Raw genomic sequence first — 13733 nt, 5'->3', positions numbered from 1 at the left:
ACTAACGGGCTTTCAGGGGATGTCTCAGAAAGTCGAGTGGCCACAGAGGGAGGAATGTGACTGTGGAACATTTAGCCCATCTCCTGTCTGATAAAGCCACCGCATCAGCAGACGAATGGCCCTGCAAATCTTTCACTGGACCTCTAAATATTTAACGTCCCCATGGTTGGCCTATGGTCCTCCTCTCTAAACCTCTCAATGGATGGCACTGTGCCACCTGGCCCAGAACAACCAGCGAGTGAATAGAGGGCACCATTTATTGTCTGCGAGCTCATGATTCACACAACAATTAGCAGCTTTCAAGTTACGAGCGATCGAGGCATTCACTTTGTAAAAAAAGCCAGGCTCAGCACATGATCCCAGTGGATTCTGTAGGGGTGAAACCAAGCACATTTAGTTATGTTACTCACATAAACACTATTTCGGTACTGATACCTGATTATTAACTATTTAAATGAGTTTGTTTGAAAGAACATGTTTCAAAGACTAAGCTGGTCGTGTCACGGGGTTTCATGTATGCAGTTTCGGCTTCTTTTCACATTTGTGTGTACAAGCTGTCGGCCTAGTTCTACCAAAGACGAAGTAGCCCTTTCAACTTCTCTGATAAATAACATAAAAAACTGTTGAGGGGTAGGATCCAAAACCACATCTTTTGAATTTAATCCCCCCTTTTTTATGATCGTAATAGTAAAAAAATAGTAAAAAAAACCCATTCATTTCATCAGTCATATTAACTCCAAGTCGTCGAGACGGAGAGAATGCTAATGCAAAGAGGAAGAGAAAGCAGCTGTAAGCCCTTGAAATTCACAGGCCTGAGATCTTGGTATTGATGTGTTTTGGCGTTTCATAAAGGTGCAAGACTTACAACTGTGGCTCTTTCAAACAGGCAGAGAGTAAAGGAGATATTATCCAATAATGGCAGCCTGACATTGAGACAACCCTCCTGTAGTTCTTGCTGCATCACTCGTCTGCCCTTTTAAGTTCGAGATGGCCAATCTCTCTTCCCTGTGTTTCTGCTCTCTCTTAAACTGTCTAATTAAATAAAATAAATATTCAAATAAAAAAGGAAAAATTACAGTTTGCGTGTGTGCATCAAATTAATCAACAGGTATACAAGAATAAAGCCTGTTTTTAGATCTTTAAGCCAGTGTGGCTTTAACTTGGAACAGAGTTCTTTTGGGTGCTTTCTTCTTCACTCTTCTTCTGACTCTATGCATGTAGACTGCCCATGTAAGCTTTATTGTAAACACGGAATAATATTAGTTAAAGGGATGTAGCTACTCAGATTCTCTTGAGTGCAGAAGCTTTTATGTTGAGCAGTACTTCAGAGCAAACAGTCTGAATAGATCAATGACAGGTTCAAACTCAACCTATATCAACAGAAAACACTGCTTTCTCTTATTTCCTTTGTTCACATCTTTTCACCTTTATTTTAGGTCCACTACCTGCAGTAATATCTAACGACTGCACCTGGAGAGTCCTGCTCTCAGCTTCTGGCAGGTACAGTGAAGATCCACAACCAAAGTCCAACTTCCGGCGAGACCATACGAAAGTGACGACTCAGCAAATCCCTCTTTTGTCACAGGAGCTCTTGGCTTGATGGTAATCTCCCCTTCCCATGGGATTCTCCTCAGTTCACACCCCCATGGTGTGAGATTTGTGAGGGGCTAAAAAAAAAAGAGAGAGAGAAGTGCCTACAGACGTGGCAGCTCTTGAAGGACGGGTGAATGAGTGGAATTCAAGGATGCCTTGAAAAGCAGCCTGCACATCAGAAGAGTCAATCAGAAGATAAGAAGATGTGGAGGGCAAAAAAGAGGGATATAACGACAAAGTGAGGTTCAAAAACACACAATGGCATTCCCAAGAGGGGCCTCGTGAAAATTCTGAATGGTCTATTCATTCATCAAAAAAAAAAAAAAACACATTGGGTGGTAGCTGCTGCTTGTCACATTTGACATTTAAAATATGCTTATTGCAGGTCTGAATCCGCAACGCACCTTTAAAATAACATAAGAGGATCACATCATAGCAGCAGACATAAAGTGGGCTCAATAGCCTCGGTCACTGTGGATCAGTCCCAGCTCATGGAGGGTGAAAAGCTTATGGGATAGATTTCTTAGGACAAGAGAATGTAAATGGGTGGATGGGTGGAGGGGGGTGGGGGTCTCTGGTTTCATGCCTGCCTGTGTTCAGCAGGCTGTCAATGAGGACAAGTGAACACTCCCTAAAGCTAGAGACTGGGGACAAAGTGCCAGGTAGACAGATCTAGTTTCTTTGGCTGCGGCCAAATGTGGCTTTGTGGTGGAAAAATCTGCACCTGGTGGCCATGGAGACCGCTGTTCACCCAGGCTGTGGCCTCCAGTGCTGACAAAATGACTACAATGAAAAGAAGTAAGCCTGGTCTGAAATGTAATGATCTCTAAAAAGGCTAAAAGCACCTTCGCCAGGGAAGTCTGGGTGGCTGACGTGTCAACTACAACTGTGGCTATGTTCAACCATCACAGGCATCATTGTGGGGTTTGTCAGTGCTTGAAGCAGCTCAGTGTCATCCTCAAACTTGCTGTCGTCTCTCTGTGCTCCAAGAAATCTTTATGAACGTTAAAAAAAGCCAATTGTATACTGATGAGCAATGCTGGCGTTTCATTGTGTTCATTGCATTTTAAAGCTATCTTTAAATATGAACAACTATGGTTACAGAGATGTAAGTAGGTCAGTTTTACTTTTGAAAGTCACAGTAACACTTAAATTTTCCATCTTGCTCTATGTTCAAATCTTTAAAACCAAAGTCCTGTTATTTGCAGAGCCGGGCTTCACACCTTCCTCTAACTGTTAGCTTGATTACGGCTGGGAAAGAAAAGCAAATAAGTGAGGGTTTGGTCACAAACAGGAAAGAGGTGCTGAGAGGTAAGAGGGCACTCAGTGTGCCATTACTGTTGGAGATAGTTGGGTGCATAGAGCGAGCGGTCTTACAAATCTTCTTCTAGTGGAACAGAAGCGGCAATTATGGTGTCCCTCTGTATTTTGCCACTGTCAAACCAGCATTTTGACATCAGGGACAGCATGAGAGGGTAGCCGAGCGCACCTGAAACACTCAGTGGTGGGAGCACATAAAAATACAAATAACAGCTGTCGGCGACATTCAAAAAGGTTCTGCTCTGGCCTCAAAAAGAAGATGATAGGGTATTGCAAATCTGGGACAAATACTTAGCAAATTGCTGCTCGAGCGCTACTCACAAATCTGTGCTGTTTACATAATCCATATCAGCTTGGTATCCAATGTCACAGTTTTCATTATGGTTGATTTTGTTTGTCATTTGTGGAAACTCTGCAAACACTTCTGATGAAAGCACTGGGCCATATTCACTGAATACAGCAGACATAACACATATGTCAACTCCTGAAAACAGGTTATGTGGTGGTAACAGCCATGCATGTGCCTACTTTTGACTATTTGGTCTGTTCACTTGACACATTTAATACCAAGAAGCACAACCTTGCTCTTCCACAAGTAATCTAACATTCATGTAAAACTGTCTTTTCTTTTCAGAAAAGGAGGACTAAGAATGTATTTCAGAACAACTGCAGTGACTTCACTCTGTGTGAATTAAAACTCTGTCAATGGAAAGTTACCTTGTTTAGTAAATCTGTGCTATTTTGAGGTATGTAGCTTCAGTACTAACCATGAGGGGAAAATTGTTTGTTTTTTCTTTGATAGTAATTTTGTCAAACATATTTATCCCAACATGTCTGGTTTTTGCCTCCTTCTGAATCTTGGTCTCAAAACACATTGGTCTTGATCATGAGTCTGAGTTAAATAAATTTATACTACAACACTACCGTAAGCCCCTGGTGCTCTGCTTTGTTATTCACTGGCTCTGGCCAAAACCAATCCAAAGAGTTCTCTTCAAACATAGCTACAATGTCAACATCGCAGGATGCCTTAGTGCTAAAAAAAATGCTAATAAAGAGATGGAGTTTCATAACCTTGAGCGAACAAATGTCCGCTAGTATGTAAAGTTTGTCTTAAGTCTGACAATTAAAAGCCTCAGCATAACTAATACATTCAAGTATGTCAAACAGAGGCGTGCAGCCAAGCTGAGGCAGAGTGTGGGACAGTGCATGCATGTGACAGCAGAAGCCTCAAAATCCTATCACAAGGGGGGTAAAACGGAAGCATCAGCTACCCACGAATAAAAAAGGAAATCAGGAGTGGTGACGTAAAATATTGGAGAATATATCTCCCAGCCCCAAGGTGCTCAGTTGGTTTATATGGATGTTCTCAAATGGTTATCTTCGGAAAAATCTAAACTCACACCCACAAGGCAGCAACAAGGTTTTAGAAAATAGTGAGGCCCAAAAAAACGTTCTCTTAACATTTCCTATTTCTATGCATTTCAAGGCATTTCAAATGTCTTCAAATCGAAGTTAGACACTAATAGCGAAATGTTAGCAGGCCGAGGTCTGGATCCTGTCCTCATAGCTGGTTACGGCCATGCACACCCGGTACACACACAATTAATGAATCAAACAGTGTTCCTGCTGACATGGGATGACTGTTAAACTGAGGCCATGTTTTCAACATCCAGAACAGATATACAACTCGACAGAGTCACTGCGAGATCCAGATGGTTTGAGTTAACTAATCAAAGCAGGATGTGACCACCGTGGTTTTCTTACAAAAACACATCCACATAAAAGTGAACTACACCATATCTAGATTTCCTACTCCGTCTCCCTGGTGAGTGTGTCTCTCATTTAGAGACACTTCTTTGTCCTGCTTCTTTGACAGCTGTGCTGCTTTGAGTGTGGTCCTGTTCCGCTTTATGAGTTTAGAGAGACAGATGCAAATGACCTTATGAACATAGTTGTGACAATCCTTTGAAGGTACTCATGCAATCCAGAGTGTTTTTACACTAAATGGGTTTTAAAGCAGGTTCAGTCCATTAAGGCATCTGAACCCTCAGGTTCAAATTAAAAGCAGACGGATGGTAGCTGACCTGTATCTTAGTGACTGACAGACAAAAGACGGTTAAAGACATGCACGAGTGAGAGCACAAATCAACAAATGAAGGGTCAATTGTGTCCAATTCTTAAAAATGCAGAGAAAGGGCAGCCAGACAGCGAGGTTCAAACACCCACTTGACATTTTGATAACCCCCACCCACAACCTCACTCATGTAATCCAACACTGAAAGTCACACACCCAACTATCCCCACACACAAAGATATAAACAATCATTGTCCTGGCAGAGGTATTATGACTTTTAAAATGCTAACAATGCTACTTGAACCTCCAAGCTCGATTGGAGGCAGCTCGATATTGAATAAGTAGGTTTACTGATTAGAAAATCCAGGGATTAGACATCACAAGGTTCACTGAGTCAACAGAATCTGTGCACAGTCGGTCCATTTATTTCATTTGAGAGTTACAATGATCCTAACAGAGGCACCAATCTAATGGGCATTTACCAGGCAAAGAGCAGCTTTCCTAAATTACAGTACAGTACTGTGGTGTCTGGAGTTTATCTCTGCGGTGTCATCATAAGAAACCGCTATTACTTTCAGTCTTTGGTAAGAAACAACACATTCTGAAACATGCACCTGCAATCAAGCTTTTTGTGTTAACTTGTGTGTGTGTATCTAATGGTCTAAATATCAAGTCATATATACAGTATGGCAATATTTGGAGAAGCCATGTTGACAGTCGTAACTTTCCTTCTCCTTTTGTTCTACACATTCTCAGTGCTGCATCTTGGATGTCTAATGATGTATTTCTTTATTTAATAATGTTTATCTTTATTGACACTACTTGACAAGTCCAGTCATACATTTTGTTAAACTGTATGTAGATACCAAACTGTTTCTTGTCTTTCCTTCTCTTTCTTCTTTGGTTGGCAGAGAAGAAGTGGATCTAGCGGTTCTTCCCCTCTGTGTTGGCAGGCCTGGCTCTCAATGTTGGCCTGATTTTGTGGTTATAAGATCATGTGCGTCTTGCAGGCTATTCATTGTCACCCACTTGGTCTATGACTAAAAATGAAAAGGATCAGGTCGGGCATCCGTTGTGCAGGGTGGGCCAAGGCACATAATGTGTGTCAGCACGTGTCAGGTCTGTGCTGGGTCAAGGACCAGTCAGTCCACCAATTCTGTCTGTCTGTTTCTGTTTCTGAATTTCACACCACTCTCTAATCTAAGTTAACACAGGACAGATAAATAAATTAAATATATAATTCTGATTCAAAAGAATAAAGTGCAATTTATTCTCAAATGGGTGCCATGTACCATCAATTATTTTAATGCCTTAAAGATTACAATCGTCATCACTTTGGCTTTTTTTTTTACCATTTGCTCAATTTGTTTTAACTTGCATATATATATACACGCTACTATTACTTAGTACGTAGTAAGTAAGTTCATATCTTTCTATCCAGGATATGATATTACACCTTATCGAGTCATGCAGGGAAAGAACAGACCCAAAGAAAGCCAACAGGAAATGTAAATCCTTCATTTTCAGGACACATCTGAGGTGTGTGGAAGCAGATGTTTTCCTGCTAATGCTGCGACGATACTTGACATGCCAACACATGTTTGACAAACGGTGCTCTGCTCCAGACCTGCTGTCCCATCATCTATCATTATGACAGCATCACCAACTAGAGCTCACAGTTTTAGAAACCCCGCAAAAAGGAGAACTTTCAATCCAAACACCTGCAAGCAATCTTAGTAAATATTATTTCCACATCTTTCTGAAGCAGTTCTACTAGGATGTATACGAGGTTTTGGTATTCTTCCCTTCCCTTTGCGCTGAAAGCCTGTCATCATGCTCCCACACTGAAAGGAAGAAAACCACAAGCCAGCTGTGGTTTTTAATGTGGCATCTAATTCAGCCATTAAAAAGGCACGGTGGGGTGTCCCCATACAGCCGTTCCCCTCCCCCCTTCCTTGTCCTGCTCCCCTCAGGGAAAAAACCACGCTGGGTGCATGTCAAAGATCACATGACAATAGGGATTCCTGACCCAGCCAGGGACTGGGAATGAATCAGACCTAATTCAAGCATGTCGCAGGCGACCAAAGGCATTGCTCTTGAGACGGAGCGACTGGCCTTTTCAACCTGGACACACACACAGAAGGGACGGCATTCCTGAGAAAGTGTCACATTGTATGTTTTAGCCAATGCAACTTTTGTTTTTAACATGCTCTGATCCCCATTGATGCTGAGGACAGGATATGTTTAAAGCGAAGGAAAAAAAAGAGACCCACCAGAAGGAAAAATGCAAACAACGTTCGATCAAACATGTTCATAGTTCTGTGTCCAGTATGGCTGCTTTCAAAAGACAATAGAGGGAGTACTGGGAGGGGTTATATCATGACATGCAATGTGTGTTTCTTCTCCTAAAGCCACTAATGCATTGCATCTGGTGGTGATCCTAGTCAATCAAATATTAATTGTAGTCCTCTCAGTTTCCTCTCCATATCATCTGACAGCTGCACAGATCTCCAAGAGAACATTTACTAAATTAATCAAAGGACATAAGTGAAGTTCGGAGATGAATTATTCAGCAGTAGAAGAGAGTTCTGTCATTCAGTGGCTCAAACACACAGTTTATGCACCAAACAGTGTGCATAAAGGAAATAGTATTTTGTCTTCACTTCTTTGTTCCATTTTAATGACAATACAGCAGCAGGAAATATCCACTTAAGAATTCTGCTTGTGCCTACAGTATCATGCAAACAGATGGGTACAAAAGCTGGCAGTAGGGGGGAAAGCATCCTTCAGTAACGGAGCAGTAGCCTCTACAAGTCCCAGTCTGTGGTCAGACACAGAGCAACACTGAGGACAAACAAAGAAGGAATGTGGCTTTCTGAGCAAAGCAGACTTTGGACTTGAGAAAAGCCTGTAAACGGTCTCAGAGCCACTTTATGCTTACAAGAATGGACAATTTGCGCTTTTTAGCAATAGTGCAAAACTATGTTTCATCCAGGCTTTGAGGCAGTCAGGCAGTGAGTGAAGAGTGGAAAGAGGGTGCAACAGATTCTTGTTCAGAGAGTCAAGATTACTTCAAGAAAAATGTGATCCAAGCCAAACCTACAGCGAGTCAACATCATGATCAACATGCATCAGCACAATTATTAAACCCAAAGTAGCTGCAACAAGTAAGCTTTGTAAAACTCCACAGTACTGAAAGGGACAAAGGGCAATTACACTTTCAACAACCTAGTTTTTAATGAAGACATAAAGATGACAACAAATCATTGGTCATCTGCAATACTTAACATAAGGTAGATCACTTAAAAGTACCTTTCCACCACCAAGCTACCTCAAAGTATTTTATTTTAAATACAGGCTAGGTCACATTTTACTGTAAGTGAGACTCATAGGAAACTTAAGTGCACTAAAAAATAAAATCCAGGGACATTTTGAGATACAGGTGTGTTAACCATTTGTAAAATCTGGGTCGCTTGAAATCGCTGGATGTTGCAAAGGTTGCAGTAAAACTTTTGTCACGTTAAAGCTCAACATGGTTTAACTCATGTACTCTGTGGTCGGACTTACCTGGCCATTGCGATGCAGCCGGGCTGACAAGAACAAGAAGGCAGCAAAGAAGGCGCTCCAGCCGTGAGGAACACCTGCAGAGGTAGGCAAGCAATCACATTCACAACTCCATCGCTTCACCAAAAGCTACGACAAGTTGAAATGTGCAGTTTAGTACCTCATCTTCATCTCGTCTTTCACAGAGATAAGAGTGGGAAAGCTACATGGACTATTCCCGGGCACTCAGGAATGTAAAAAGAGTTCCCAGCTTCCTTTGGTCCTGCACCGCTGCTGCATGCAGGGAGAACAGCTGATGGAGAGGCTGGAGAAGAAGGACTGCTGAGTGCGAGCGAAGTGACCTGCATGAATCAGTGCGCAGACTTCCGCCAGGTCCTAAAACCAAACACGTTCAACTCAATTACCAACTCCACAAGAAATACACAAAAACCACAGCAAGACATCCAACAAGAAGCTATAGGGCAAGAATCATTATTAAAGTAATGAATACTGTGTGGCTTATCGTTATTTTTTTTCTTATAAATCAAAATCTTCTTTATCACCCAGCAACATAAAGGCAACTCAAATCGGCGAATATTAACTGTATTCATGTCTCTTTAATTTTTTGTTGTTGCACAAATTAACAAAATATATTAAGATAATTTAACGTTGCTCATTATGAACAAATGAAACTCTTAAGTTTGTTGTCAAACTCGTACCAACAAAAAACTGTCTTTTAACAGTATCTAAATTTATCAGCAGAACTACTTTTTAAATAGTTTAATTTAAAATGCGTTTTATCAGCTGTTTTCTAATATACATGTAAATTCATAAACTACATGTTTTATGTTTTTAATATGAGTTAACGAAAGGAATAACATTCATTGGTTTGGCATTACCGTTAAGTATAACTATGATGCTCTAAAGTGTTTTAAATAATGTCACTATTGTTGTATGTTTTCGCTCTAAAACTCCTTTCCCCCTTGTTGTCACGTTTAAACAATGAACAGAGAAGAGATAGTATTAGCACAGCTTGTGTCTCCTGCAAACTTCACAAAAAAAAAAACCCACAATGGTGCCCCTCCACCTGTCAGAAGCAGGAGTGGATGTGAATGGGTGACAAACTACAGCATGAGCTGTGTAAACCAGAGTTTTCCACCGGAAAATCCTCCGTCATTCATGCAGAGTTTACATTGTCACTTTACCTTGTCGAGCTGTAGTGGGGCTCAAAAGAAGGGGCTTGACAAGATAATGACAACATGGAGTTTCAGTTAACACATATTTACTTTGGTTGGTCCTTCTCAGAGGTAAGAGAGAGGTGAGAGCTCCATAAGATGGATAAACTTTGATTCTGTATTTTAAAAGGAAATACATTTGTATGTTTTTGTTTTTCTGAGAATATAATAAGTTCAATGTGTGATGCTGCAGGCAGAGCTTTGCATACATTTACATTTTGTTTAAATATCTTACCTGCAAAAAAGCAAACTGTAGAGCCATAAAAAGGTACAATAAGGTCAACAGTTTATTACAACTGCAACACTTAAACGATAGAAAAGCAGGAAGGAATTTGACTTAAAAAGCATGAAAGAAACTTGGCATGTTGCAATCACACAAAATGACCACTAGAGGGAGACGTTGTTCCTTTTCTCAAGACCAGCAAAGGGAAGAGCGATGTGATGCTGCTGTACTCATCTTGTGCTACCAGGCTGTAGTACACACTTTGTTGTCTGGGATAGGTTCTGTGTTCTGTCCCCAGAATCTGAACAAATGCATGATGATGCACCGTCTACAACACTGCAGGTCTGTTGAACTCTCAGTTCTTATTTGAGGTTTAGGACTCACCTGGTTATAGTTGTCTTTCATTAAACAACTTAAATACATTTATTTGATAAGATTTTTAACTATATAGCCATGCACCCTAATCATTTGTTATATAGTGTAGTTTTTGTTTTTAGACTTTCTTCTGTTTTTTAAGGTTTTCTTTCAATTATTTTTAAATGTCGTCTTGATGTTATTTTTCAGCCCTTGATATCTTGTGTCGTACTTTGAATTGCCTTGATGCTGTTCTTTATAAATAAACTTCCCTTGCCTTGAAAAAACACCCAAACTTAATCAGTGCATTGTTGATGTAGAAAACAATAAGACTGCTGCTATGAAAAGCACTGAAGGTTGTTAATCTTACAGTTGATTGGTAGACTGCATCAATACAAGAGTTCTGTGCTGACATTATTAAAACATGTCAAGTCGTCAGTTTAATGGTACTTCCTTTCTGTGTACCAGGTAGCACCTTCTTCATGACTTCTTGGCGTTGGCAGGTGAGTTCGTTATCACAGGAAAAGGCACTGGGTTCAGTCCTCTAGCGCTGTGTTTTAGCCTCTGCTGTCTAAGTGGCTCTTATCTGTAGGCCTCCAGGCTGCTGTCTGAACACGTCCACAGCTCTGTGATTGTCTGCTTTGCTCACATTCCTGTGTCAGGGGAAAAGAGAGGCCAAATGGTCTGTTAAATGCTATGTTACAGTGTAACCTTACAGAGAGCAGGGTGGGACCATTTTCACAAAATAATCTATAGGTGCCTACTGCAGCTCAATAACGATGATATCACTTCTTTATCTTCATATCATGAGCAGTGTTTCAATTAATGGCAAGTGATTTATTTTGAACGCCTTTGTCATTATTTTTGAATGGAGACATGATAACATGTTTAGAGTTGCGAAAATAAATGTAATCAGTAATAAAGCATTCTCCAAAACAGATAGTCAACACTGCTCGAAAAAATGTCATAAGATGATAAAATGTATAAGATGGTCATGAGTGTAAAAGAACTGGTTAAAAACATGACAAAATGACCATAAGTGGTAGGGAAGGACAGCATGATGGGTCCTATAACAAAGTTCATGAAGCTTTAATGTATCCATGTTACACTTAAATTTACAGTAACCACAAATAATGACGTCACCTCTTTGCTTCTGTGTGCACTCAGCAAGCTGATTTATTATTATGGAGAATTTGACTTATCAGACGTTTTTGTCTTTTACAGAAAAGGTTAATTGAAATTAACTTTCTCTCCATCTTAAAATGTTGATCAGTCGGGCTGGAGTCACTTTAGCACATTTTCAACCAAAGGTAGTAAAAGGTTCAGGGATTGGTTTACAAAGGAAAGTAGAAGAGTGCTGTGCTTAGTGCGTCATTACAAATGAAATGTAAGAAGAACTAGAACAGGAAGACTCAGTCCCCCCCCCCCGAAGCTTTTCTTGTCATTTTTTATGTATTGTACATTTCTTGCTTAGTCTGAAAAAGTGTGTTTTTAACCTTGTTATAATTAAATGTGGGGAAAACAGTGGGATTCAAGCTGCAGTCTTTTAAATTGTCGTTGATCTAAAACCCTGCTATGACCAAACAGAGAGATACAAATGCACTACAGGAGCTGTATGTCATGGCCTCCAAAGTCCCTGGACCTCTAGAAACTACCATCTACCTAGCAGGGTCCTTTTAGGCCTAGATCTTTTAGCCCAGAACTATATTTAGACCCGGGTTCCTGTGGTCAGAATGCACATAGTTCCTCAAAAGGTACCTAGTTCTGGGGGATAGTTCCTTCGGTTTAAAAAGGGTTTTTTTGCTCGTCAAAAAAAAAAAAAAAAAAAAAATAGTCAGACCTTTAAAACATAAGCTGCACCACTTTTGTCCACAGGGGGCACCAAAATAATAAAAAAAACAATGATAGTTCAACTGCTTTAAAGGGTGAATAATGAGAATAAGAAAATGAATTTTACAGTGCCTCTGTTCTCTCAACTTTCAGATAGATGTCTTGAAGTCTTGTAAATGTTTACTCACAAAATTTCGGCCCTGCCAACTACTTTTACAAAGCACAAAGAAAAGTGAATGATAATCCTGTCAATATGTACACCAAATAACTGACCAGGTATATTTTGTTTCAAGTTATCAAAGGTGAAAGCTCCTTTACTCACTGTTGTACTTTTACTATGTAAGGTGTTTACAGAAAGAGGGTTCAGAATAACCCATTTTCCAGATTCTGAACTAACTATATTCTTGACAGAGTCGCTGTTGATGATGCAGTGTTAGTAACCAGGTGCTTGTTTTGCAGATTCTGTCAACACAGCTCAGATTTAAAAGCTTCGCACCCTTTCCGTGTGCACTGATTTACTGGTCCTGTGATACAGGGTGACAGCCTGACTCCGGTTTGTTTTCCATCATAGTTTAACCTCTGTTTTTTCTGTTTATCAGCGACACCAATCTGACTGATGGTTGACAGAGAATGTCAGAAATGTTCCTACTACAAACACTAATCTATTGACATATGGCTAGTGTAAAATATGCACTTCTTTTGTTAGGAAACACGTTTGAATTAGAAGTGAAATGTAGACTTAATTTTGTCTTTATGGAAAATAAATAAAGTATCAATAAGATATGAATAACAGTCTTGGGAGTAATTATTGATGCAATAAACAGCTTTTTGAACTCTTAGTAGCCATATTTAAAAAACACAACACTAAAGATACTTTCATTTTGTTTATAGTTCAGGATCTTCTCTAAGTTTGCACAAAGAGTTTCATAACCAGCTACAGGGGTCTGACTTATATATCAGATTACTTCCAACAGCTGAAATCAGGGAGGAGGGAGTGTTGGGCTGTGGAGGCACTAAACAGCTGAAGGGACACTACAGCCAGTGCTTGGAGCAGGTCACACAACAGACTCACACACTGACAAGCCCAGGCCCACGTGCTGCCGTGCAAATGCTGGAGCAAATGCAGCTCGTGGACTCCTTTAAACGTAAATAATACCAGACTTAATGATAGTATATGGAAGTTTAGCTAAACACATAACTGATAGATTTATGGATGAAATACTTCAAATAATGTCAATGAATGAACGACAACCTAAGGGTGTGTTACTTTTAGAGTTGGTATTGAAAAGACAAACCATTTTAATGAGGGCTGACATACGCTATCTAACATCAGAAAGAGATTTAACCTATCCTAGCTCCAGTTCTTCTTTCTTCATAACTTACTTGGTTTGCAACTGACTAGCAAGTTATTTCATTAGTATCCTTTATTAAGGGCAGATTGAAGGTACAGTATACTTCCATTCCAATACATGCAGGGGATATTAAGACGTCTCAACTTTAAAATCATGTATTAAAAGATTATCCACCCAACAATTAATATTAGCTTCACTTTAATAACTGC

The 13733-nt window shown here is 40.0% G+C and overlaps 2 protein-coding genes across 3 annotated transcripts in view; both read right to left on the bottom strand.

Annotated features, from left to right (window-relative positions):
* The window catches only part of col18a1a (collagen type XVIII alpha 1 chain a), a 73539-nt gene extending 64689 nt beyond the window's left edge, over positions 1 to 8850 (bottom strand). The window contains exons 1-2 of the mRNA XM_079357341.1: positions 8712 to 8850; positions 8555 to 8628 (exon numbers count right to left, since the gene is read on the bottom strand). Of these exons, the coding sequence (XP_079213467.1) occupies positions 8555 to 8628; positions 8712 to 8722 (85 nt within the window). The 5' untranslated portion in view covers positions 8723 to 8850. The remainder of the gene's footprint in view (positions 1 to 8554; positions 8629 to 8711) is intronic.
* Positions 8851 to 10655: 1805 nt separating this feature from the next.
* LOC306833219 (uncharacterized protein) overlaps positions 10656 to 13733 on the bottom strand; it is a gene marked incomplete at its 3' end in the record, with an annotated part of 33011 nt that continues 29933 nt past the window's right edge. For both annotated transcript variants that reach the window (XM_079358343.1, XM_079358344.1), the window contains one exon: positions 10656 to 10995. In XM_079358343.1, the coding sequence (XP_079214469.1) occupies positions 10900 to 10995 (96 nt within the window). The remainder of the gene's footprint in view (positions 10996 to 13733) is intronic.

The sequence above is a fragment of the Symphodus melops genome (genome assembly GCF_947650265.1).
Source record: "Symphodus melops genome assembly, chromosome: 12".
In the NCBI taxonomy this organism is placed as follows: Eukaryota; Metazoa; Chordata; class Actinopteri; order Labriformes; family Labridae; genus Symphodus; species Symphodus melops.
The sequence above is the reverse complement of the archived record's forward strand: the minus strand, read 5'-3'. Positions and strand labels throughout refer to the sequence as shown.